This window comes from Mus musculus, chromosome 6 (assembly GCF_000001635.26).
Source record: "Mus musculus strain C57BL/6J chromosome 6, GRCm38.p6 C57BL/6J".
Classification (NCBI taxonomy): domain Eukaryota; kingdom Metazoa; phylum Chordata; class Mammalia; order Rodentia; family Muridae; genus Mus; species Mus musculus.
The window spans coordinates 40338362-40365230 of record NC_000072.6 but is presented as its reverse complement, the minus strand read 5'-3'; the positions used below and the strand labels follow the sequence as shown (position 1 = coordinate 40365230).

The window sequence follows — 26869 nt, the reverse complement described above, 5'->3', positions numbered from 1 at the left end:
TGACCTAGACTTGGGTTATTCTGATAGATATAAAGTGACTAAACCATTCTGCATTCCCACCATCAATGAATGGTGCTCCTACTGTTCTACACTCATCAGCATTTGACTCTGCCAGTGTTCTATGTCTTGGGCATTCTAATAGGTGTAGCACCTCACTGAGGATAAGTGTATTACTGTTAGAACAAGACAGGGCTAGGAATGTAGCTCAGCAGTAGAGCACTTGCCCAGCATATGTGAGGTTTGTTCTGGAGCACTAATTGCCAAACATCCAACCTTAGAACAACAGAAAAGAAGATAAATGCATATATCTGAACAAATATCATCTCTTTCTACAAATGCAATCTTAAGAGTTGACTTTCTAATACAACAGAAATTATGTGAGTGGCCATAAAAGTGTTTTCTTGAGAGAAACTTTCATTTGATGAGAACTTGTCCTTGTAGTGAAACCTTGGTGCCATCACAGAGCTACTTGCATTACAGAATGCACAACATAACAAGCTTAGCCGATCCACACCCATTTTTCCTCCCATTTTATTCAATATTTGAGATCTAATCTTGCTATGTAGCCCAAGACTAACTGGAACTCAAGATCTTCCCACTTCATCTTAAGTGCTTGATTATAGCCTTGCTTGTTTTATTTAATTTTCTCAGGCAGACTTGCTTACATATAAACCCTTCTTTGAGCTGGGAGGAAGATTTACCAAAAACAAGGAAAGAAAAGTGCAGGAGAAAAGCTTAATGCTGCATAAGTTTGAGAGCAATAGCCCTAAAATAATGAACTACAGCAGTTTCCTTAATTATTGTTGCCATTGTCCATTCTTCTCACCTTAAAGATGGCCCTACATGGGGAGAGAGGATCTTACCTCCTGCAGTGTGCCGTCTCCTCCAGCAACAATGATCACATCAGTGCTTTCCATCAACTCCAAGAGCTTCTTGGCTTGTCCCTCATAATCCGTCTGCAATATCAAAGCGTCATTGGTAAACTTGTCACTGTAAGACCACACGTTAGAGGGTGAAAAGGTGAGCCATGTTCTTTAAAGTTGTATATTGACTCCCTTAATTTTACATGGTTGGAAGACATAAAAATTCTATGACAGCAATAGTGTGGATTTTTATAGTTTTATACTTACTAGGACAGAACTGGCTTCAGAAACTACCTACTCACCTCCTTATTCTAAAAATAAAATTCAAGTCCAGTAATTTGCCTTAGTCATACAGCTAGCCAGTCACAGGACTCTTTTCCAGTCCACTGTGGCTTCTATTACATTGTTTACCCTCTGTTTTTCATATGAAGGCAGGAAGACAGTGCATATGCAAATAGGGAAGTAGATATAATGAAAAGGAGCACAGATTTCAGAGCCCAAGAGACCTACAGTAAATCTCAGCTCTGTGACTTCTTAACTGATTAGCTTTAAACTCACTGGATTTTAATTTTCTTATCAATGAATTTCCATGTATCAAGAGAGGGTTTAATCATGGCTTTCCTGAACTATTGCTACACAGCAGAATTTAAAACAGCTAGAAAAGTGTTTGCAACTGGTACTGTGTTAAGTAAATGACGATTATTATTGTTTTACTACGATGGCACATAAAAAAAAAATGCAGGTATGTTTGAAAGAACCCACAGAAGAGCACTCCGATCCTCCCATTTTTATTGAACATTTGATATACATTTCAGCCACCATCAGGGTGTACATTGATATATATATACCCCTTAAGACAAATGTTAAAAAAGGGCATAAGGTAAATGAAATAGAAATACTACCTCCAATTCAAAATACACTAGACACAAGAGCAGGCAAAAACTAAATACTTAAATATCAGATGGGCTAACACCTGTAGTATAATTTGAAATACCTGTTCTTTGTGCCCTGTTCCGAGCATAGAACTCTAAAAATCTACAGAAGTTATTTTATTACTCTCAGGAAACTCCTCAAACATAACAGAGTATGTATGTGCTATAGAGTTAACTTTGGGAGGACCCTGGATAGGAACGGGTCACCAGAGACACCAACAGATACCTTACAGGATAGAACCTTGAGATCCAAACCCTAACTTCTAGGAAAAGGAGCCTAAAGGTGAGTTCATATACCATGGTTTAATGATTTCATCCATAATATATATAGGAATTCCTGTATATATTATATACATACATGCACATTTATGTAAAAAGAAATTATGTGAAAACACAGTAAAAACGTTAAGTCAGGGTGAAGTAGCTAAATATGTATATGTAGTTTTGTAACTATTTTGAAAATTTTAAATTATTTCCAGATAAAATTTAACAGGAAAGACAGAAAATCAACCTTTCAAAGACCAATAGTTTCAACTGAACTGTAAGAAGAAAACATTAACATTTCTACTAATGATTAAATCTCCCTTTAATGCCTATTTTCTGAATATGTAACATCAATAAATTAGTGTGTGTATATGTGTATATAATTGTTTAGTATCTTAAATTGGAAAAATTACAAAATACAAAACCAAAAGTCATAGGGCTTTAGTATTAAAAATTGTTACATATCAACCAACCAGGACCCCCTCCCCCCCAGGGACTAAACCACCAACCAAGAAAACACATGGAGGGACCCATGGCTCAGGCCACATATGTAGCAGAGGATGGCCTTTGTCGAATATCAGTGGGAGGAGAGGCCCTTGGTCCTGGAAGGCTCAATGCCCCAGTGTAGGAGAATGCTAGGGTGGGGAGGCAGAAGTGGGTGGGTGAGTGGGGGAGCACCCTCATAGAAACAGGGAAAGGGGGAATCGGATAGGGGGTTTACGGGTAGGGAAACCGGGAAAGGGGACAACATCTGAAATGTAAATAAAGAAAATATCCAATTAAATAATTAAAGAATTGTTACGTTTGTTGGGTATGTAGATGTCAATATAGTTACACAGAAAAATATACTTCCTTATTAAAACACATATCTTCAAGTATTTAGAAATAAAATAGGATGTGTTTTATTTCAGAAAGCTCAGTTACCATGTAAGGATGCTTAGTGGTTACCACCTGGGCCACACAACCGTCATATCAACCTAACCTGAGTAAGGCCATCAAAAATATTCTTCTCCACCCATGACATTAAGGATTCCTGCCTGGACAAACACAAAAGACAGTTCTAAACAGATTACCGACCAATAAGATCCTATTCAGAAAAGCAATAGTTGAACCAAGATCTTGCACACCAATACACAACTAGCAGAGAAATGGGTTTAAATATATCAACAGTTGGGCTGGAGAGGCTCAATCACCAAAGGCTAAAGTTCACATCCAAAATATATCAGCATTTACAACAAACATTTATTGGATCAGATTGTCTTTAGAACAAATTTCTTGTGTTCAGTCCAGTTCTCGAGAGTTAATCATCTTAACATATAATAATAATAAAAAAAAAAAACAGAGAAGATTATCTACAGAAATGGGCAAATTCACAATCATACTGGGATATTTGTAACTCCCCTGACAGGATAGTTTAAAATAGTTATCACCAATAAAAGCAAAATTAAAAAAAAAAAACCCAAGAGAGAAATAGAAGATTTGCACTACACAACGAGTAGATTTGGTTTAATAGGTCATAAACAAAATATAACATTCAATAATTGATATCAATTTTTTAATTTTATTTGTAATTCATCTTTTACACTCCATATTCCATTCCCCGCCCCTCCCATCCCAAGCTCCAACTGCTCCACATCCCACACCTCCTCCCCACATGGATGCCCCGACCCCATCTGACCTCTAAACTCCCTGGGGCCTCCAATCTCTTGAGGGTTAGATGCATCATCTGTGAATGACATAGACCTGGAAGTCCTCTATTGGATGTGTGTTGGGGGCCTCATATGAGCTGGTGAATGCTGTCTGTTTGGTGGTATAGTGTTTGAAAGATCTCAGGGGTCCAGATTAAGACTGCTTGTCCTCCTATAGGATTGCCCTTCTCCTCAAATTCTTTCAGCCTTCCCTAATTCAACAACAGGGGTCAGCTGCTTCTGTTCATTGGTTGGATGCAAATATCTGCATCTGACTCTTTAAGCTGCTTGTTGGGTCATTTGGAGGCCAGTCATGATAGATCCCTTTTTGTGAGTGCTCCATAGCCTTAGTAATAGTGTCAGGCCTTGGGACCTCCCCTATTTCATTGATCAACATGTCTGTCTTTGTACCAATACCATGCAGTTTTTATCACTTTTGCTCTGTAGTAAACCTTGAGGTCAGGGATGGTGATTCTCCCAGCTGTTCTCTTATTGTTAAACTTTGTTTTCACTATTCTGGGTTTTTGCCCTTCCAGATGAAATTGAGAATTGCTTTTTCCATGTCTTTGAAGAATTGTGTTGGGATTTTGATGGGGGTTGCATTGAATCTAATAGACTGCCTTTGTTAGGATGGCCATTTTTACTGTTAATTCTGCCAATCCATGAGCATGAGAGAGCTCTCCATTTTCCGAGATCTTCCTCAATTTCTTTCTTGAGAAACTTGAAGTTATTGTCATGCAAGTCTTTCACTTGTTTGGTTAGAGTTACCCCAAGATATTTTATGCTATTTGTGGCTATTGTGAAGAGATTGTTTCCCTAATTTCTTTCTCAGCCTGTTTTTCCTTTGTGTATAAAGAAAAGCTACTGATTTGAGTTAATTTTATATCTGGCCACTTTGCTGAAGTTGTTTTTCAGCTGGAGAAGTTCTCTGGTAGAATTTTTGGGGTATACTATAAGATCATCTGCAAATAGTGATACCTTTATTTCTTCTTTACCAATTTGTATCCCCTTGGCCAGTTTTTGTTGTCTTATAGTTCTAACACTGAGTACTATTACTAACTAGATATGGGGAGAGTGGGCATCCTTGTCTTGTACCAGATTTCAGTGGGATTGCTTCAAGTATGTCTCCATTTAATTCATATATTAAAGCAACCTTGCATCTCTGGGACAAAGCCTACTTGATAGCGGTGAATGATGGTTTTGATATGTTCTTGGATTTGGTTTGCAAGAATTTTGTTGAGTATTTTTGTATTGATATTCATAAGCGAGATTGGTCTGAAGCTCTTTTTTGGTTGGGGCCTTGTGTGGTTTAGGTATCAGAGAAATTGTGGCTTCATAGAATGAGTTAGGTAGTATCCCTTCTGTTTCTATTTTATGGAATAGTTTATGGAAAATTGGTATCAGGTCTTCTTTGAAGGTCTGGTAGAATTCTGCACTAAATCCATCTGGCCCTGGGCTGTTTTTTGTTTTGTTTTGTTTTTGTTTTTGTTTTTGTTTTGGTTGGGAGGTTTTTAATGACTTCTTCTACTTCCTTGTGAGATTTGGGCCTGTGTAGCATCTGTCTAGAAAAACATCCATTTCATCTAGATTTTTCCAGGTTTTTTTTTTTTTTTTTTTGAGTATAGGCTTTTATAGTAGGATCTGATGATTTTTTTGAATTTCCCCCCTTCCTGTTGTTATCTCTCCCTTTTCATTTCTGATTTTATTAATTTGGATACTGCCTCTTGGCCCTTTAGTTAGTTTGGCTAGGAGTTTATCTATCTTGTTGATTCTTTGAAAGAACCAGCTTTTGGTTTTGCTGATTCTTAGTATTGTTTTGTTTCTATTTAGTTAGTTTCAGCCCTGAATTTGACTATTTCCTGCCTTCTACTCCTCTTGGGTGAGTTTGCTTCTTTTTGTTCTATAGCTCTCAGGTGTGCTGTTAAGTTGTTAGTGTAAGATCTCTCCAGTTTCTTTACCAGGGCACTTAGTGCTACGAACTTTTCTCTTAGCACAGCTTTCATTGTGTCCCATCAGTTTGGGTATGCTGTGTCAACATTTTCATTAAATTCCAGGAAGTCTTTAATTTCTTTCTTTATTTCTTCCAGATATCAATTATTTTTTATGCATACATAGAACACATAATAAACAAAACTACATTCAATCTAGATCTAAAGACAAATCCCAATAAACTTTGATCCTGAAATTATATAGAATACTTCTTTGATCAGTTAATTTAGAAATCATAAGCAAAATGATACCCAGAAAACCTTTAGATCTGAAAATGAAAACACATTAAGTAACTCAGAGGTCAAGCAAGTCATGATAGAAATGAGAAAATCGTGAGCAATGATCATGAAAGAACTGTGTCTAAATTGATAGTATGCAGATGAAGCAACAGTTTATGGCTGTAAATATGCACACTGTATATGGGGGGGGGGCAGGGGTAAACCAATGAAAATCTCAGGTCAGCAGAACAGCAAATAAAGGAAGCAAATGAAGGAAATATGTATTTTAAAGAAAATGAGAAATGAAACAACCTTGTCAGTGAAAAGATCAATAGGCAAACTGGGTCCTCAGCAGGAACTCATCAAATTGAAAAAAAGTCTTGAAGACTATGGGGTGGGGGTGGGCGGCAGGAGGGGAGAGCAGGCCCAGCTGAGGTGAAGGGTAAAATGGAACATTACAAAAGCTACAAAAAGTCAAAAGTGAACACGAGGACATCATAAACAACTTGATGCCAGCTAATGTGAAAACCGAAGAAGAGAAACAAATTCCTTGAAGAATTTATCTTGCCAAAGAGAAACAGAACTTACATACTTGTAGTAGCACTACTGAAGCCTAACATGCACTGTCTCCCTTCAGCAAATCTCCAGGCCCAGAGTTTTATCCAAACGTTTCATCAAATAGTAAGGAACTAATGATAGCAGCCCTAAGTGACCACCCTATGGTCTCTCACACCTAGACTGTGGCACACTGTAGATGCTCATGTAAAGGTTTCCTTCCCCTTTCTCCTAACCCCTGAGCAAACACTGCAAGATCGAGTCTGTTAAAAAAGTGAATCCAAAATTGCATGGAAACTTTACTGCATGACCTTCTAATCTCTGTGACATACTCAAAGTGTAATTTAGAAATAGATTAACAGCAGTCCAGTCAACATTCTAGGATAATGAAAGGGGCTTACAAGCTGCCACCACTAATTAAGGAGCTAGTGACAATTCATGACTTTTAGGGAAGGAAGAGATAGTTTTCTTAAGAGCTGGTTCTGGTAGGTCCCACTCCAGTGGATGCTAGCACAAAATTGAGTCAATGGATTGCTTTTTTAAAGGACATGAAGTTAGAAGGGGTTAGGGAATTAGGGGGTGCAGATGGGGAGGTAGATCTGGGATGAGTTAGTGGGAGTAGTGGGGAATGGAAAGTATCAAAATATATTGTATGAAAGTCTCAAAGAATCAATAAAATATTATTAGAAACATCATTTTCACAAGGAGGGGTATATGGTTGTGTCTGGAGGGAGGAAATGGAAGGGAGAAATAGTGCCATTAAACCATAATAACTTCAAAAAACAAAAAACAAAAAAATTTTAAAAATAAACTCAGTTTTAAAACCCTGGAGGGGGCAGGGGCTGTGGAGATGGCTCAACAGTTAAAAGTACTTGTTGCTCTTCCAGTGGATCTTGTTTTGAATCCTAGCACACACATGGCGGCTCACAATTATATATAGCTCCAGTTCCTGATAATTCCAGGGGACCTGATAGTTCGCTTCTGGGAACACTAGGCATACATGCAGTGCACATACATACACACAATTTTCTTCAATTAATTAAAAGTAAATACAGCATAAGGCTGATTTTGACTAAATGAACACCACATACACTCACACATATGCTGCTTAAAGTTATCAAAATGGAAACCTGAGATGTCTAAAATTTACAATTCCTTCTAATTTATTTTGTCCCTTTTTCTTCTTACCTAAAACATCAAAAAATTCTAATGATTTTACTTTAAAAAATTATTTATCACAATAAATTTTTTTTAACAGGAAGAAAATGTTTACCTGCTAGTAGAACTACCAAGAAATTAAACCACTCAAAGTAGAGAGCTTTGTATTTTGGGGATGGACTCTGACAATTGAGAGAGTTAGTTTTACCTGCTGCAAAGTATCAAGACCTCCGAACACCCATCTGAGTCTGTGTTGAAATAAAAAGCTGACCATGTCAGGAGAAAACAAAACTGCTTTGAGTAATTAATAGAATGAGACAAACATTGATTTTCCTCTTATCTTCAGTGAAAACTGGGTTCTGCTTAGAAGGCAAGAGCAGAGAACACATGAATACATTAAAAATGGTGATCTGTGTACTTAAAGACTCTAGAGGAAGTCTCACCTTGACAACAGTCACATCCATGCCAGACAGGTGTAAAATTGGAGCAGCATTTTTTTCAAATAGAGTTCTGGCTTTGCTGTAGACAAAGGGGGAAAAAAAGCACAGTATTTTAAGACGCATTCTCAAGCTGAGAATAAAAACTGTAACCACATGCCCTAGAAACTCAACGGTGATTTTCCATAGAGAGAAAAGTAAGTTTGTCCCCTGTCTCATACAGTCAGCGTGTATACATTTGGGAAGCTACATTCTCTAGAGCAACAATGAGCAGCAGATATGGCTCCACTCAAAATAACAAAGCTTGATCCTCGCAGAATTCCCAACGCCAGAGACAACGACAGAGCAGATAAACCACGACACCAAGCAGGGCTTGTCTGAGCAGCGCACACAGTGCACACAGCGCCCACTCCCACAGCTGCCTGTCTGCTACTGGAACTTCCTTATAGTCTACTATAAGGAGCAGGGCAGAGGTAGTTACTGTAACATTATATATATGGCCCACGGGAACAGATAGATTTACCTAATCCCTTACTAATCACATGCTCTTCTGGAAAAAGACACAATTTTTTTTTTTTAAGTTTAAACACTAGGGCTCATTCCAAATCTTTAAACTTGTAGAGACAGATCAAAAGTATTTCTATGAGAGCTGAATTTTTACTAGGAAAGGAAAAGCAAAGGATATCTATTAGGATAGATGACTAACAAGGATAATGTAAAGCCAGTCTACATCTCCCAAGCACAGAAGCCCATCTTTATTCCGCTAGCACTTGATACACACCAGTTCATCAGCAATGTTTTCAACACACGAGGAGGACAGCTTTCAAAATGGTCATTAGGACAACTCAAGAAACTTACAAAAATAGCTATCAGTCCTTATTAATTCTTGAATCAGCCAACTTCAAGGATTACAGATGGGATATTTCAAATGCACTCACTAAGTAAATGATGGATTAGTATACAAATGAATGAGGGAATAAATCTCTTCCAATCATAAAGGTAAATTCTGAGGCAAGGCAAACAACATGGCTGTGACACTTTTTTGGATGCCTTGTGCACGTCTCATGAACATTATTCCATTACTGCACTCCAGTCCAATGCAGGTCAAAACTCAAGACAGTCCAGGAATCAAAGGTAGAAGTGGCAAAGTCGCTCCACACAAATGGCAGAGTTGAAAATCAAATAAATTTCTCTCTGTCTCTGACTCTCTGTCTGTCTCTGTCTCTGTCTCTGTTTCTCTCTCTCTCTCTCTCTCTCTCTCTCTCTCTCTCTCTCTCTCTCTCTCTCTCTCTCACACACACACACACACACCAAAAACAGTATTAAAACATCTAACTTCTATGTACATTTTCACTTAGCTGTCTTACTGAAATACAATTTCCTTAAAATACAATGATGCATGCTTTGCCTTTCTTAATGATATATATATTTTTAAAGATTGATTGATTAATTTAATGAATAAGTGCTCTATCAGTATATACACCTGTGTGCCAAAAGAGGGCATAGGACCCCATTAGATGGTTGTGAGCCACCAAGTGGTCACTGGGAATTGAACTCAGGAACTCTAGAAGAGCAGCCAGTACTCTTAACCACTGAGCCATCTCTCCAGGCCCTTTCTTAATGATATTTATATGAGAAATTCAAAGGCAGCTAAGGAAGAATACTTAGGAGTTGAGCACAGAAGATATTCACCATCTTTACTGAAAAGAACAAAATGGCAATATAACAAACAGTCCTTATCGTGAACTAGGATAGAAACTGAGACGTTAGCTCACAGAACCATTGGTCATAATCAAGAATATTTGCCACCCATCAGAATGAACAAGAAATCGACATGGAAATGAATTGCCTCTGTCCTCCTCACCATGTTTGCACCTAGCCCAGAAAAATAGGGAAGGTAGGGACATTATAAGGGATGCTTTTACTGCTGGAATGGTAAGAACAGAGCAGCTGGGAGCATAGCAGATCTATTTCCTAAAAGCAAACCTCTGATGAAGTCTGACTCTGTCCTATCAATCATAACAGAGTTGTACCTCTGTGAGCTTAAGGAAAGCAATCTGAGCACGAGCTGTTCTTTCGCATCTTTGTATGATGCCACTAGTTCAGGAAACCTCTAAAATAAAAGCAAAAAGACTTTTCTTCAGATTGAAAAGCAAGTGTTGCCAGTAAGAAATACATTATTTATTACATAATTAAGGGTGCAATAGCATCAGGCCTGAATAAAAACTTTATGTACTTACGGCAATTTCTAGACTCAGGCACCACACAAGATAATTACTTCTTTAATGTATTATTTATTAACAGTAAACACATAGTTACCTTGTTTCTTAAAGTTCTCCTGAAGTTTTAAACCAGTCCTACATAATGAGATAGCTGTACAATAAATTATACATATGTGTTAGTGCATAATAGCCACAGTGACAAAAATGGGGCCATTAAATAGTGAAAGCTTTAAAACAAAAGTGCTAGGGAGTTTTAGAGCTCTGTGTCCCAGGTGCATGCAGGGATCCACCTTGCTATAGGAGGCCATCTGTGGCTACACCTTTGCCTACCTTTAGATAAAGTATTGGACTTACAAACAAGAGCCCGCTTTAGTTTTAAAAATGTAAGCAGGGGCTGGAGTGATGTCTCAGTGATGGCTAAGGCTGGCTGAACAAGCTCAGGTGTGAAGACCTGGAGTTCAGATCCCCAAAACCCACATAAGCACCCAGTGGCGGTGATGGCCAGCTCGGCCTCTGAAGACAGGGACAAGGATCTCCAAAGCAAGCTGGTCCGGGACAGCAGCCATGATATGGCAAGGTCTGAGCGGTACTGTGAGACTTTACTTCAAAGAGTAAAGTGGAAGAGCAACTGAAGACCAAGACCAACCTCAGCCTCTATGTGCACAAGCACACACACCTCCCATACACACACTGGTAGAAAAAGGGAAAACTAATTCTTCCAGGACATGCAGTTTGTATAAAATGTAAGGACCTAAATCTTTAAAAAATTAAATTGTGAATATTAAAACAATATGGGCTAGGGAAAAAAGCAAAAACATCAGCCAAAACCAAACAACAACCAAGTACTTATTGGAAGCCAGAACTTATAATAGTTGACTGTATCTTAAGGAAACTGCCCAAACATTTTCACCAGAAATTAAAGATTTCTAAAGGGCAGGCACGGCACATCAAACAGCTATCTTTAAAGAAGGGTGAAAGGGGGCTTATAAAAATTCTTAGGAAAAATAAGAGTACAAAGTGAAGAATATTATGAACCCAGCTAGATACAAACATCATTATCATCATCACATCAGCAGCAGCAGGCCTTAATAAACAATTAACACTCATAAGTACTGCGGCATTTAACACAAACACATCACGTGGTGCTTAACGTATGTGTTCTGGCTTTGTGTCTATTATGTTGTTTAGTTTTCTAGCTGAGTAAACTGAAGACTTAGGAGGCTAAGTAACTCAGAATATTCTAGAAGCAGAAGCAAATGTGTGTGCGAGCACGCACACAGGCACGTACACACACACACACACACACACACACACACACACACACACAGACACAGAGCTCTCTACTGCCCTCACCAGGTCATAGTGACTGATGTACTGGTGTACTGGGTGTTCAGGTTGCGCTATTTAAGAACTTGTATCATTTATTACTGAGATAAAAATTGGTGTGTTTACGGAGGAGGGAAGTGGCCTTAGCCAAGTCTGGCAATATTCTATTAAGCAAGTTTACTCTGCATAATCTATAGGTACGACTTACAGAGGAGGCCAATACACAAAGTCATGCTCAAATTTCCCCAAAAGATCCTCCAGAACTGACTTTGGGAGCTTCTGCTTCGTTTTGCTTCAGACAACAGTGCCTGAACACTTAAAATCCAGCCTCAAGTACTCATTATCGATGTGTGCGACTTCAGTCTTATAGTGTCCAGCCTGGTATATATATTCACAAATTACTCAAAGCACAATTGATCGGGACACTGAAAACAATAAGTATTTTTTCCCTCTTCAACTTTTTCATTCTATTTTTTAAAGGTAATTTTTAAACTGTTTCTTTAAAGTGGTCGATGATGCCTTTGCATTTATATTCTCCACAACCTAACTAACACTGTAAACTTTTTTTTTTTTCCTGCTTGTGGCTTTTTCCCCCAGACAGGGCAATTCTGAGTTCCTCCACAACCTTTCCTTGTCTTCACAGTACCCTGCATTTCAGGGTGATACAACGGGTACCATCAACTAAGCAACAAATATGCCACTTCTAGCAAAAGCCCCGCGCAGCACTTACTGAGGAACAATCTTCCCCGTCCTTAGGTGACTGCCCTACCAGGCCACAGCCTTGTTTGGGGAGAGTGAACTTTCTCTAAGGCCAGTAGAAGGTTCCCTCCTTTGTAAAGACTACACTGTCCTCCTGAGCCCACTGTGCTCTTGATCTCTCAAACTCCTTTGTGATGGCAGCCTAACACGGTTATGCAAAGCAGGAGAGCAATCATTCCCAGTAGGACTGCTCTCAAGCTGATATAAATCCTTGGTGTTTGATGAACATCAATTTGCGGCACGGTGACTTCCACTCGGAGACTAACGCTGTGGCTGCACAGTAACCAGTCCCAGTCACTGTAGCACACAGTCCACCACCTGCCTTTGTGGAGATTTTGTCCTTTGCCTTTAGAAAAACTAAATACAGTAAGTCACAAACTGAAATACCCTTTGCAAGCTGCGGGATTGAGAAAGACGGTGGCTTTCTTCACTTGTGCATTGGGAGGAATGAGCTGGTTGCCAAACACCTGAAAAAGAAAGAGACATTTTCAATTAAATTCTTTATTCAGCTGTTGATCGCATACTTTTTTTTTTTTTGTCATCCAGCCAAAGAGCACAAGCTCATCCATGATCTCCATAACAGAGTCACTACAAGCATCACAACCAAAGTATGCAGTTACTCAATGACGATTTTACATTAGGACAAAAACCTGGCTTTCCTTACCAGTGGTAGTAGTTAGTTCCTTTTATTATAAGCATACATCCTGCAGGGCCACAGGCTATGAGAAGGGACATTCAGTTTTCATGCTACAATCCTTTTTCCTTTAGTCTATACTAAATTTATTCCTCGGGAGTCTTTGTTACCAGTTAATTTTCACCATCTGTATACACAGAAGAAACCCGGTACTCAAACTGTTTTCTATTCTATGGCTCTAAGGCTGAGCAGATCAAGAAGCAAAGGATCAATGTGAGGATTCAAAACAGCAACAGAAGGGGAGCTACTACTGAGACATCTAAACTAGGGAAGAGAGCTGATGAAAAGAATCATGATAACACAACACTAAAAAGGCCAAAAACTTCAGGTCTTGGGGTTGAAAAACAAGTCTGGGTTATGGCAGCAGAATTCTAGAAAACAAGTATAAAGCAAAGATTAGAGGGGAAATGGCTATAGCAAGATGTTGTATTGAACAACTCAGTCTAAATCTGCCTCCCCTCTGACTGTCCACTAGAGATCCTTTCTACACCTTCTAAATAAACAAGCTCTGTGCTGGGGAGATGGCTACGTGGGTAACTAAATAGTAAAGTACTACACAAGCCTAAGACAGAGTTCAGATCTCCAGTGTCAGTGTATGTTTATAACCCCAGTGCTGGGAAGAGAAACCAGGCGGATCCGGGGGGGCTCCCTGGTCAGATAGTCTAGTGGAAATGGCAAGCTTCAATTCAGTAAAGCTAGGGAGAGCTAGAGAGAATAACATGCCAATGCTAACCTCCATACACACCTACATAGACAAGTGCACACACACACATTACCTGCCCATTACCACTTCTGTTCTCTTTTTACTCTTGTATCTTGTTCTCTTTTTACTCTTGTATCTTGTTCTCTTTTTACTCTTGTATCTTGACATTTTCTGGCTAAGTCTCCAAATATATCATCAATTTGGTTTGTTCTGATCCATTTCATTCTAGGATTCCATCAGGAATGAAGTAACTAACTCAGCTGTGGAGGTCTGAATGGAAATGGCCTCCATAGACTCATAGGGAGTGGCATTATTGGAAGTCTGCCTTTGTTGGAGTAGGAATGGCCTTGTAGGAGGAAGTGTGTCACTGAGGGGTGGGCTCTGAGGTTTCAGATGCTCAAGAAAGGCCCAGTGTGGCACTCTCTTCCTGCTTTTTGCTGATTTGGGTAGAGATCACTCAGCTACCTGTCTAACACCACATCTACCTGCATACTGCCATGCTTCCTGCCATTATGACAATGGAGTAAACCTCTAAACTTTAAGCTGGCCTGATTAAATGCCTTTCTAAGAGATGTGGTCATGATGTCTCTTCACAGCAATAGAAACTCTAACTAAGATCGAGGCTGGTTCCTGGAATGGGGTATTGCTAAGATAGGCCTGACACTGTTTTTGCCTGGAAGAATATGGAATACTTTGGGACTTTTGAGCTAGAAATGTCATTGGACATTTTAAACCGGGCTTAATGAGCCATACTAGTAGGATCATGGAAGATAGTGGTACTGAGGGTGATTTGAACTATGAGAGCCCAGCTTAAGAAGTTTCAGAGAAAAATATTATATGTGGCCTAGAGATTGTTCTTGCAATATTTTGGTAAAGAATGTGGCTGTTTTCTGCCTTTGTCCAAAAAAATCTGCCTGAGGCTAAATTAAGGAATTATTGATTAAATGTTTTGGCAAAGGACTTTTCCAAACAACCTAGCATTGACTGTCTTCTGTGGTTAATAGAAGCCAGTCTTATGCAGATCTACAACAAAAGACTTAAGATAAGCAAGAAAAAATACAAAAAGTACAGTAGAGGAAGAAAAGGAGCCCCAGGGAATGTAAACAGATTAAAGAAAAGCCAGATGCTAAGTGGAGTAAAGGGAGTGGTGACCTCAGAACAAGACCCCCACCCAGCTAAGGAATTAAATGAAAAAGGAATTAAATAAAAGCATAAGGCCAAGTCCACAAACCTGTAATCCAAGCACCTGGGAGGAAAAGGCAAGTAGATTTTAGAGTTCAAGGACAGCCTGGGTCTACAAAGGAAGCTCCAGGATAGCCAAACTTAGGCAGTGAAGGAAACTATCAAAACCAGAAAGCTGAAAAGTAAAAAAGTAAAAAAAAAAAAAAAAAACAAGAAAAAAAAATTAAAAAACCAGAAAACTGGAGAAAATGTATTTGAATAAGGGGTTCACGCAAGCAGCAGAACTTTGCAGCTTCAGCCACATGGTACCTAAGTTTATAGAGTCAAGGACACAAGAAAAGAGTTATAGAGTCTCCCTCCATAACTAAGGAAAGCCTCTGAGGCCAGGCATATGCAGATGTCCCTTCTTGGAGACCTAGAAAGACCATTGCATGAAGCTGTAAAGGTGAGGCCTGGACTGCCTTGAAGACCCCAGGATGTTGAAGATGCCAGAGCCTTGGGATACCTGCCAAGGAAAGCTGCTATCAGGGAATGGAACCAGTCCAAGAGAAAGAATTATGTTTCAGTCAAAAACAGTGAAAGGAGTTTGAGAGCTGAAGTGTGATTTGACAGCAGTCATGGAGATGCAAAGTTTGGGGTATGCCCAGCTGACTTTCAGTCTTGCTTTAGTCCAGTACTTCCTCATTATCCTTCTCTTTCCTCCATTTTGGAATAGTAATGTATGCCCTGTGTCACTGTATGTTAGAAGTATGTGATTTGCTTTTTTCTTTGTTTTTTTTTTTTTCATTTTGATTTTACAGGAGGCTATAGTTAAGAGACTGCCTTGATTATCATAGACTTTCAACTGTGGACTTTTAAATATGGTTGAAACTGTGATAGACTGAGGACTTTTGAAGTTAGACTAACTGCATTTTGCATTATGATGTGGCTACAGGCCCATGGGGAGCAGGGAGCAGAATGTGGTAGTCTAAGTGAAAATGGCCCCCACAGTTATAGGGAATAGCATTAGTGGAGGGCTGGCTTTGTTGGAGAAAGTGTGTAACTAGGAAGTGGGCTTTGAGGTTTCAGATTCTCAAGCCAGGTCCAGTGTGGCTTTCTCTCTCAGCTACCTTGTCTGCCTGCATGCTGCCAAGCTTCCAGCCGTGATGACAATGGTCGAAACCACTGAACCTATAAGCCAGCCCCAAGTAAATGTTTTCCTTTATAAGAGTTATGGTCATGGTGGTATCTCTTCCCAGTACCCCAGTACTCTGTAGCCAGATTCCAGATCTACAGCACTAGACTGCCCCTCCTTATCCTCATTTCCTAGTCCCAAGAATTCCTAGCCAGACTTGTAAAGTCAGGTGTCAGGTCCATAATGGATTAAGAAGTTTGTAAAAACTAGAGTTGAGTTTACATGATTTTTTTAAATCACTCAATAATTTAGATTATAAAAAGACCATAGGAAAAGTAGAGAAAGCTGAGAGGATCAATGCACCTTTAGTCACATGGAAGATGCTAAACATGTGCAGAGGACTGGAGGATTAGAACAGTAAGGGGTCAGTATGTGGAAAAGTTCCTAACAAGACCTTGTTCCTGGGAAAGTAAGTGGGGCTGAAATTCAGAAAGAACATAAGCAGAGGATTCACCTTAAGTAAGAGGAGAGTGTATCAGCAGAACTCCCTGGAACTCAATATTAAGGTTTATTTGATAATTACCTTGATTTGATCATTAAGAATTACATATATGTTCTAGAGTATCATACTGAGACTCAAAAATAATCCAACAGCTTATTTTTTGAGGGACTCATAGCCTATCTCAGGCTGGCCTGAAACTCATTATGTAACCCAGGAGGTAAACACATGGCAATCCTCCTGCCTCAGCTTCCTGAAAGTGAAGCATCTTGCTGATCTTAAAAATAAAATTTAAAGCTTATTTAAATTAATTTTTAAAATAACTTAAAGCTATACTAGATGGTATATCTGTGCAGAAATAAAATCAAATTCTTAAAACATATTTGGAGCCAAAGAAGGATTTATTAATAGTATCTATTGTCATTATCATCTATGAAAATAATTCAGAAACAAACATGAGGTTTGACACCCACTTCTACTAAATGTGTTCGTTTTCTTTGCCATTTTAACTTTCATACATCTCTTCAGGCATTTCTGACATCATAAGCTTAAATGACATATAACAAAAAGGTACTGAGTCACAGAAATCCATCTGCAGGGTATAAACTACAAATAGGGAAGAGAGGAAAGCCAGGGTGTTAAATCTGAAAGGATTTACAACTCAACTATCACCACCACAGCCAGATAAATGAATGCTTAAGCAGCATCTCGTGGAACTGGATGGCAGTGCAGTGCTAGGAATCAGCTATGTTAGTGACATGGGCTTTAAAAGCAGAAGAAAACAATTTTAACAAGACTTGACTTTCAGAGGTAAAATCTGTTCTGAACCAAGATCCCTGGGGGCTATTCCAGATTCAGGGTTTAGCCAGATATTCAAGGATAACTGCAAACGCACGCCAATTCTTAGCTCTTCAGCCGTCCAGTTATGTGTTCTTGGGAGGGATCCAGGAGTAAACAAGCCTAACAGGGTGGGCGTCAGCACTGTTCTTCACCAGATGGCTAACTTCCACCCATTCCACTCAGAGTTGGCTGATGGCCTGATCCATCTGGAGGTGGAGGGAAAATAGTCACACTGCACTGATGCAAGACCCCAAGTAAGTCAGTCCCTGGAGTGGCTGTGTCTTCTGCACAGCGGAGATAAGGGCGATTTAATTTTATCACAGGAAATGGCATTACCTGAGCTTCTTGACAGGCTGCTCTTCTTAGCAGGTTATCACTATCAAAGCAAACAAAAGAAACCCAGCATTAGCATTCCTAGAGATTAAGACCCAAATAGAATGGATGGGCTTAAAAAAAAAAAAAAAAGTACCTTAAGTAAAGATTTCTTAAAGACCTGATCTCAAACCAGGAGCACATTCAAGAAATACATTCTCTGAGTGAAAGCTTGTATTACCTATTTCTACATTCTGGTGTGTAGAAAAATGACCCAGACTCCTGACACATCTAGAGCCTAGTGTCCAGAGCCTGAAGAGCTGGAGCTCCATATGGCAACAGGAAAGAGCAGATTAACTTAGAGCTTCAGGACCGGGAGCATCCGAAACTATCCGATAAGTCTTCCAGGCAGAGAGGCTTTTATGGCTGTGATCAGAACACAGGTAACTCTGGGAGGGTGGTCACCTCCTGGCTTTAAAGACAGAAGGAACGATGAGCCCAGGAATGTTGACAGCCTTGCCAACTGGAAAAGCCAGGAAGTAGCCTTTCCCCTTATAGCATTTGAAGGAATGGCAGGCCTTGTAAACCCTTGCACTTTGGCCTACAAAATAGTATAATAAATATTGACGGTGTGCCAAACTAAGTTATTAGTCAACAACAAGAAACTAATATACGTCTTGGGTTTTTCTACCCAGTGGATATTACTTGGGTCATTTGACAAAGCTGAATTTGATATTTCGCTTCTTCTGTTACTGTTTTATGAGACCCCTCTTTTTTTTATAGCACTATCAGATACTCTATTATATCACAAATGTAAATAGGAGGTAAAAGTTTGGCTTCCAAATATGAAAACATTCTTTCAGAATGCAAACATGTATTTAGCATAAAAGCTGTCTAAAGTGTGTCATGAGACTAAATGGGCTCTGATTGTTTGCAGAGGCCAAGGCCACAGTCTGCACTTACACACTTGGTATTGCTAGAAAATAACCAAAGAAAATATTTTAAAGGAAAAAAAGATTACTTTACATATATTCCTTGATCACCATTATAACACTGGAGACCTGAAAATTGGCAATGGACAGTAATTTCAAGACTGATAATTAGGAAGGAATGAGAATAAAACAATAGATTTTGCCACAGTTGCTACCTGTTAACCTGTTTTCCACAGGCAAGCAACAAAATACCCCAAAATAGTGAATGACCTGAAAGCTAGAAACAATGTTCCCTGAAAAGTATAATGGCTCCAGTACCTTAAAAGCACACATTAATAAAGTTGAAAGGCACTGATCTGTTATGAGGGCTGGTCTATATGTAGCTCTGACAGTCAGGGTCAGGCCCCACCTGCTGTGTAACTAACTCTGCACACAGGTGGCAGAGGAGTTGTGTAACCTTCTCCCCTCCCCCACCCTTCATCATTATTAATACTGCCTCATCTTTCAGAATATTCTTCAAAATCAAAAGAATATTAATCTAATGTGCAAAATGGAATATGCAGCCTATAGAAAAGCCAGAATATGCACTGATTTAGCCCATACAAAGAAAATCTCAATATGATCACAGTTAACTCTAATATCTAAATCACATAAACTGTCTTATTCTCTGAATCAGGATATTTGTAAAAACACAAATGCATTCTCAAAAAAAAAAAAAAAAAGTCCTTGAACTAAGATGGACAGTCCTCCAGTGTTCTACAGAAAATGGATCTAAGACACCGCTCCTCCACTACAGATACCCAAATCACTACTCAGAACATTTAATACAAGATAAAAGCTACTTAAATAAACACTTGCACTGTATTGCTCAAACACAGACAAGAAAAAATATATATACATCTTCAGTATAGATTGAATACTTATGAATACTTTTTAATCTGCAGTGGGTTCAGTCCACAGAGGCTAAGCCTACAGATAGTTATAGTCAACTATATTTTGATGATCTATATATCACGCTCTAACAACTACTTCAAGAAATTCTAAAAATGTTTCAGAAATATGGTTTTGCTAGAGCTTCAGAGAATATGACCATGTGACAAAAATGCAGAAAAAACAAAGTAACTATCAGGAGGCAGATATTGCGGCATGAACAGTAAAAGCTGCAGAGAGGTCTGTGGATTCCACAGGCCATGCCTTCTAATCTCCCTCCCCTGACTTGAGGCTGAATCCCATCCCCCAACTCCAGCAGGCACCCCCTGAAAAACCACATGTAGAAAAATGCAAATAGAAAATAGACCATATCTATCTCCCTGCACAAAACTCAAATCTATGTGGGTCAAAAACCTCAACATTAGATCAGACACACTGAACCTGACAGAAGAGAAAGTGAGGATTAGCCTTGAACACATTGGCACAGGAGACAACTTCCTGAACAGGACACCGATAGCTCAGGCATTAATATCAACAGGTAATAAATGGGACCTCATGAAACTGAAAAGTGTCTGTAAGGCAAAGGACACTGTCAATCGGACCAAGAGGCAGCCTATAGAATAGAGAAAACATTTTTCATCAACCCTATATCCAATAAAGTGCTAATATTCAAAATACATAAAGACCTTAATAAATTAGGTATCAAAAAACCCAAATAATCCAATTTAAAAATGTGCTACACATCTAAACAGAATTCTCAATAGAGGAATCAGAAATGACTGAAAAACACTTAAAGGAATGTTAAACATCCTATTTATCAAAAAAAAAATGGAAATCAAAACTACTTTGAAATTCCATCTTACACCTGACAAAATGGCTAAGATCAGTAACAGCTCACACAGACAAGAATGTAAAGCAACAGGAACACTCCTCCATTGCTGGTGGGAGTGCAAACTCAGACAGCTACTACTGAAATCAATATAGTGGTTCCTCAGAAAGTTGGGAATCAATCAATCAAGACCCAGCTATACCACTCTTGATATACTCAAAGGACACTCCATCCTAACACAAGGATATCTGTTCAATCGTGTTCCCTGTGGCTTTATTCATAGTAGCCAGAAACTAGAAAGAACCTAGATGTCCCTCAACAGAAGAACGGATAAAGAACTTGTAGTGCATTTACATAATGAAGCATGACTCAGCTGTTTAAAAAATGACATCATGAATTTGAAGGCAAATGGATAGAACTAGAGAAACTCATCTTGAGTGGTAACCCAGACCTAGTAAGATAAATATGGTATATATTCACTTATCATTGAGTAAATGACAGACTCGGAGAGGTTAGGTAAAGAGGAGAGATTGAGGGGAATACGGGAATCTCCCTGAGAGGAGTAATTAGAACCAACTTTCTGGGTGAACTGGGAGTTCATAGGGATTCAACAGGGAATCAGGTGAGGGGAGAAATGGGATGCAGGGAGAGAGTTTGGGGAAAGATGACTAGACTTGAGGGGCACTTGAAGGGTGGTATGGAAACCTAGTACAGTGGAAACTTTCCAGTCTCTATGAAGGGGATCCTAATGGAAACTCCTAGTAATGGGGAATATGGAATCTCAATTGGCTATCTCTTGTAGCCAGGTGAGACTTCCAGTGGTGGGATTAAAGAACATTCAATTGAGTTGTTGGCCAAGAGGCTCCGACAGAAATCCCCAAACAACCCAGGCAGTTGTTAAGACAAAAGGCTGCTCTCTGCAAATTATCATGGGATGGGGTATTGCCACTGTCACCCACACACCTCACTGAACATAGAGAAGTTGATCTGGTGCCTACATGGAGCCCTTACAGTCTAGTCTCTTTAGTAGAGAAGGGTACTCTATAGGCTACAGAAAAAGAAACATGAACGCCAACCCAGCCACAAAACCTGTGACCCATCTTTGAATAATATGCTAGGACAATGGTGGCACAGACCTTGTAGGAATAACCAACCAATGTATGGTTTGACCTATGACCCACTCAACAAGAAGGAACCTACACCCCAACACTGCTTGGATAACCAAGAACCAGAAACTAGACCGAGACCTAAGGTAAACACAAACCTGACTGATCTTAAAAAACAAACAAACAATAAAATTATTCCTAGTAATATTCTGTTATACTCCTAGATCAGAACCTTATCCAGTCATCATCAGAGAGGCTTCCTCCAGCAGCAGATGGGAACAGATGCAGAGACACACATCCAGACAGTATGCAGAGTGTCCAAATCGGACTCTCCAAACCCTCCCCTCAGAGCTCAGGGAATTCTGAAGAGGAGGAGACAGAAAGAGTGAATGGAGGACCCCAGGAAAGCATGGTCATCTGAATCAACTAAGTGCTTCTGAGCTCAGAGACTGAAGCAGCAAGCATGGGCCCATCCACTGCATATATATTTTAGCTATTAGCTTAGTATTTTTATGGGACTCCTGACTGTGACAACAAGTTGGTCTTTAATTTTTTGCCTACTCATAGGACTCTCTTCTTCCTGTTGGGTTGCCATGTCCAACTTCAATATGATAGTTTTTGTTTTATCTTATTATATTTTATTTTGTTTTGTTATGTTTGGTTGTTAACTTAGAAGTCTGTTCTTTTCTAATGATAGAAAGAAACAGAGTAGATCCAGAGAGGAGAGGAGGTGGGGAGGAAATAGAAAGGGAAGAGGGAGGGAAAACTATAATCAGGATATATTGTATGAGAAAGATATCTATTTTCAATAAAAAAAAAAAAACGAAGTAAAGAAGGAAGGAAGGAATGAAGGGAGACAAAGTGAAAGCTCTGGTGGATAACCAATGGAAGGGTTAAACTTTCCTTATTTATTTCCCATCATTCCCTTTGATACTACTTTTATACTTCATGTTTTGCTTCTCCTAAAAGGTAGTAGAATTCAGACATCCAAGTATTTGGTCATTTTGTCTCTCCCCAAATGTTATGTTTTAATCTGAAATATCTCTAGCAAGTCTGTGTTTCAGACACTCCATCCCCAGCTTGTGGTGCTGTTTTGAAAGCTATAGCACATTAGGAGGTAGTGCCTAGCTGACTGAAGGGCCACTATGGGGTCAGCCTTTGAAGGTAATTCTGTCCTTGGTTCCAGTCTGAACTCTCTTGCCTTCTAATCCATCCACATGTTCCTTCCTCCATGCCTTCCCATGCAGGGAGACACTGTAACCCATATGAAACAGTGAGTTCAAATAAGATTTCTATCCATTGTTGTAAATTGTTTCTGTTTACTATTTCAATCATAGTTATGAAAATCAACTAATACAAATTTGGAGAAAAATTTAAAAACAAAAAAAAACCCACCCCTGCTTTCAACCAACCACACATGAAACTACTCATCTTGTCTTCCTTTAAATAACTTATTTAAATAAAGGATAATTTGCCAGTACTTTCTCCTATACAACCCACAGCCCAGACTCTTGCAGACAGTGGGAACTCAATGAATACTTGTTAATAAATAAGTGGCAAATGTTTGAACAGGAAAATTGACTCACTGTGTTCAGAAGGCACACTTCGTCCTTGAAGGAAAACTGAAGGTTATTCTTGTCTGAGTACCTGGCAATCCTGAACCAGCAGATCATCTGAGACAATTCTCCCGTGTAGCCAAGGACAAGGAAGAAAAACCCCACATGGTCATGGGAATTCTGCCAGGTCAGAAGGCCCTCAGGCTGTGTGTGAGCATACACATGAAGAACAGGATGCAACTGGTACTCTTAAAAGACCAAAGCAATGATGAGGTTCTTTCTGTAAACCACTAAGCCCGAGAACTGTTCCAGTGTCAGAAAATTCTAGATACCTAATGGATCAAGAGTCTGAATGTGAGTCAGAGACCTAGCTACCAAACATAGAAAATTGACTGTACATCAACTGGTAGCCCATGTTCTTTCTATACAGCACGGTCCCTACTGGGCACTAATGATAAATACAATTTACAAGAGGTTCTCCAAAATGTAGTCATATCAGAAAGGGTCCCTCGACACCTACTCAGAACCAGAATGGAAGCTCTTTGACACAAAGAAATTAGAAGCTTCTGGATTAGAAAATAAGGAAGAAAAAAAAAAATCTGCTGATGTTACTGCCTGAGGCTTTAAAAGAATGTGAACTTGCCTGCTACTACAGGTAATGGGATGCTCTCAATTTATTCCAAGCCATAAATGTTTTATTTATTACTTTAGGACTGCAAAATAAGATAAGTTGTTACTTCAATAACAGCTTTACATGAAGAGAAAAATTACATTGATCCATCGTATTTCTCAAAAAGGATATTTCCCACTACAGTTAGAAGCAAATTGTTCAGCAATTTCTACCACCAGTTTTCCCTTGGTGCATGCAAACACTGTCTTTGCTTTGCACAAAACAGATTTCAAGTTTAGATGTTTACAGCAACCACAGTAACTCACTCAGGTTTCCTAAAATAATTAGTCATCACATTGCCAGGGGCTGCACTCACTTCTTGTTGATGGAGAAGGAGGGATAGAGAAAAAAAAAAAAATCACAGCAGTACAAACAGTGCATCTCAGCCAGTGGCTAGAGGGAAAGTGTTTCCCAGTTACATGGTTCAACCCCTTCCTCATGACCTAGACTCCCTCCCAAGGAGGTGAAGGCTACTGCACGGGCCCTGTTACACATGAGAAGACAGTGACCACATCACTTGTGCCTATGAGATGAAGCTTTGATCCAGCAGAGGGAAGTGCAGCCTACTTGGAAGAATGTTCAATCTTTCCTTCCTAAAAAATGTTCAGTTCTTTTGGGGAAAAAAGTCAGTGTGACAACTTAGAACCCCAAGGGGACAATTCAATGCCTGAAAGGATATGAGGTCCTCCACTCCAGTATCTCTGTTTTTATGGATAGCATCTTTCCCTGTTCCTGGGACTCCCTATGATGGACACCAAGGAAATTTATATCTTCTCAACTTTCTCAAGCCCAAAATGATACAGAAATCTCTGTAGTCCTGGTGTTGTACAAAGGAGGACAATATTGTTGATATATACTGTGCCAAATGTCTTCACTTCAATGCCATAGAACTAAGAGAGAACTAGGAGCCATATAGGTGATGGCTGGCATCAAAGGCACTACAGTTGTGTTGCTGAGTGAAAATGGGTAAAGAACAAGAAAGTTAACAAACGACCTGCAAATGTGTAGGCAGCCTCCTGGACTAAAAGTGCACAAAGGTGGTCAGCAGCTTTTTAGTTGGTGGCTTAATTTAACAGTGGAAGACACATTTTAAAATAATATAAAGGAAAGCGAAAACAGTTCTCTCAAGAATTATTATTTGCTAAAACAGAAGGAAGAGAGGAGAGACAAAGTGGTATAATTAACAACAACAATAAGTGTATAGAACTCAATAAATTTAATACAAGAGCTACACAGGGAATGAGAAAGAAGCCTGCAGGAGGGTATTCAACAATAAACTAAAAACACTTCCAACAAGCCTTTGGCAAAATGTGTGAACCCACTTACTGAATGAGATTTGTGATTCTAAGAGTTTTTGGGTTTGCTCACTGCCAAAACATGGACTCCTGAATATTGATAGTAATATTTAGGTCTGCAATCCCTGATTTTACTCTTTGTTTCTTTGCCAAAGCAGGAAAGGCAAACAGCAGCCAGAACAAATACTTTTGTCAATGGTGTCCAAACTCAAGTCCCATTTCCTAGACATCTGAAATGCCAAGGTAGAAATGTTCTTAAAAACAATATAGCCCATCCTTTACAATGCTTCCATACACCCAACCCCATCAGTCAAATGGCGTAACAGCGCCCTTCTAGTAACAAAGGGCACAGTGGAGGTGATTCCCATCTTGTAATGACGTATAAAGAGAACATATAGGAGTCCAACCTCAGTCTCCATCCCCAAAAGACTGCAGAATGTTCACTTAGCTCAACCCCTTTGAGCTCCTAGAAAATGTCTAGTTGACCTAATTTGAGGTAACCTCTGGCCTGTGGCCATGCACACTCTTAGAAAGTGACTACAGGGGCTGGAAAGATGGTTCTGCAGTTAAAGAGCACTGACTGCTCTTCCAGAGGTCCTGAGTTCAATTCCCAGCAACTACATGGTGGCTCACAACCATCTGTAATGGGATCTGATGCCCTCTTCTCATGTGTCTGAGGACAGTGACGGTATACTCACATACATAAAATAAAAATAAAGAAAGTAAGTGACTGGAGGCTTAGCACTAGAACTCAAACACCCTGCTTCTCGGCCTGCTGATACCCCTGCCTCCTTCTAGATATTTTCAGCAGTAACAGAGCCCTGTCCACTGCTCATGAGTCACCCACTTTACTTTCTCCCTGCACTGGTACTGAAGTGCTATTACAGTCTTTCTTCTGCAGGTGGGCTTAGGGACAAGCCCATAAATCTTTCCCAACCTCTGAATAATTAATTCAGTAGTATTTATCAGCAACAAACGACCTCTTCCCAAGACAGAGGCCTCAACTCTACCACTCCAAAGGCTCTTCCAAGCAGCTTGATTGGTGCCCATTCTTTCACACTCTGAAATAAGGAATCCCCAAACCACCTTTCCCCAATATTCTCAGATCAGTTACTTTTCTACACGTTATAGAATAAGCTATTACTCGGAAATGCTTCGAGGAACTCTTGGTTTCTCAGGTTTCCTCCTTATGTCTGTTCCCCGTCCAGCTCAGAATAGGAAATGATTTAACTAAAGACGGCATCCTTGAGGGGTCTCTCTCATGACTAGCCTGTCCTGTGAGCCTGCTCTATAGAACTTTTCATTAGCCAGACGATGCTTCTGTACTGTCCCCCACTACACACACACACACACATCCATACATTGACTAAGAGAAATGAAAAGGTCTATCACAAGCCTTTTCTTTCCTTAGAATATGAAATTATTCTTTCCTTTTTTTTTTCTAGACCCAAGTCCACACAAGTAACCAATGTTTCTTCCTACCACACCATTCTGATAGTCCTGGAAGCACAAAGACAGAATTCTCTATACTCTGTATAGGGGTCCATCTCTGGCTGGTGGCTACATTTCTGCTTCGATCTATGTGTTGTTATACTACCATTAGGGGATGCTTCACCTACCATTAGAGAGCATCCATTGTCCTCTAGCTTGTGTGTGTGTGTGTGTGTGTGTAATATTTCTACTCCTATCTAATTAATTTTTAATATTTATTTGTGTACGTATGTTTGTGTGGTGCATTTGCCATAGCATATATGTGGAGGTCAGAGGACAACTTTTGGGAGTCAGTTCTCTCATGT

The 26869-nt window shown here is 39.5% G+C and overlaps 1 protein-coding gene across 3 annotated transcripts in view; it reads right to left on the bottom strand.

Annotated features, from left to right (window-relative positions):
- Agk (acylglycerol kinase) overlaps window positions 1–26869 on the bottom strand; it is a 72495-nt gene that overhangs the window by 32340 nt on the left and 13286 nt on the right. For 2 of the 3 annotated variants that reach the window (XM_011241458.2, NM_023538.2), the window contains exons 3-6: window positions 17780–17819; window positions 12799–12878; window positions 8111–8186; window positions 864–956 (exon numbers count right to left, since the gene is read on the bottom strand). In XM_011241458.2, the coding sequence (XP_011239760.1) occupies window positions 864–956; window positions 8111–8186; window positions 12799–12878; window positions 17780–17819 (289 nt within the window). Of the gene's footprint in view, window positions 1–863; window positions 957–8110; window positions 8187–10137; window positions 10218–10423; window positions 12879–17779; window positions 17820–26869 lie in introns of all 3 variants that reach the window. The other variant, XM_006506571.3, reaches the window with a different exon arrangement.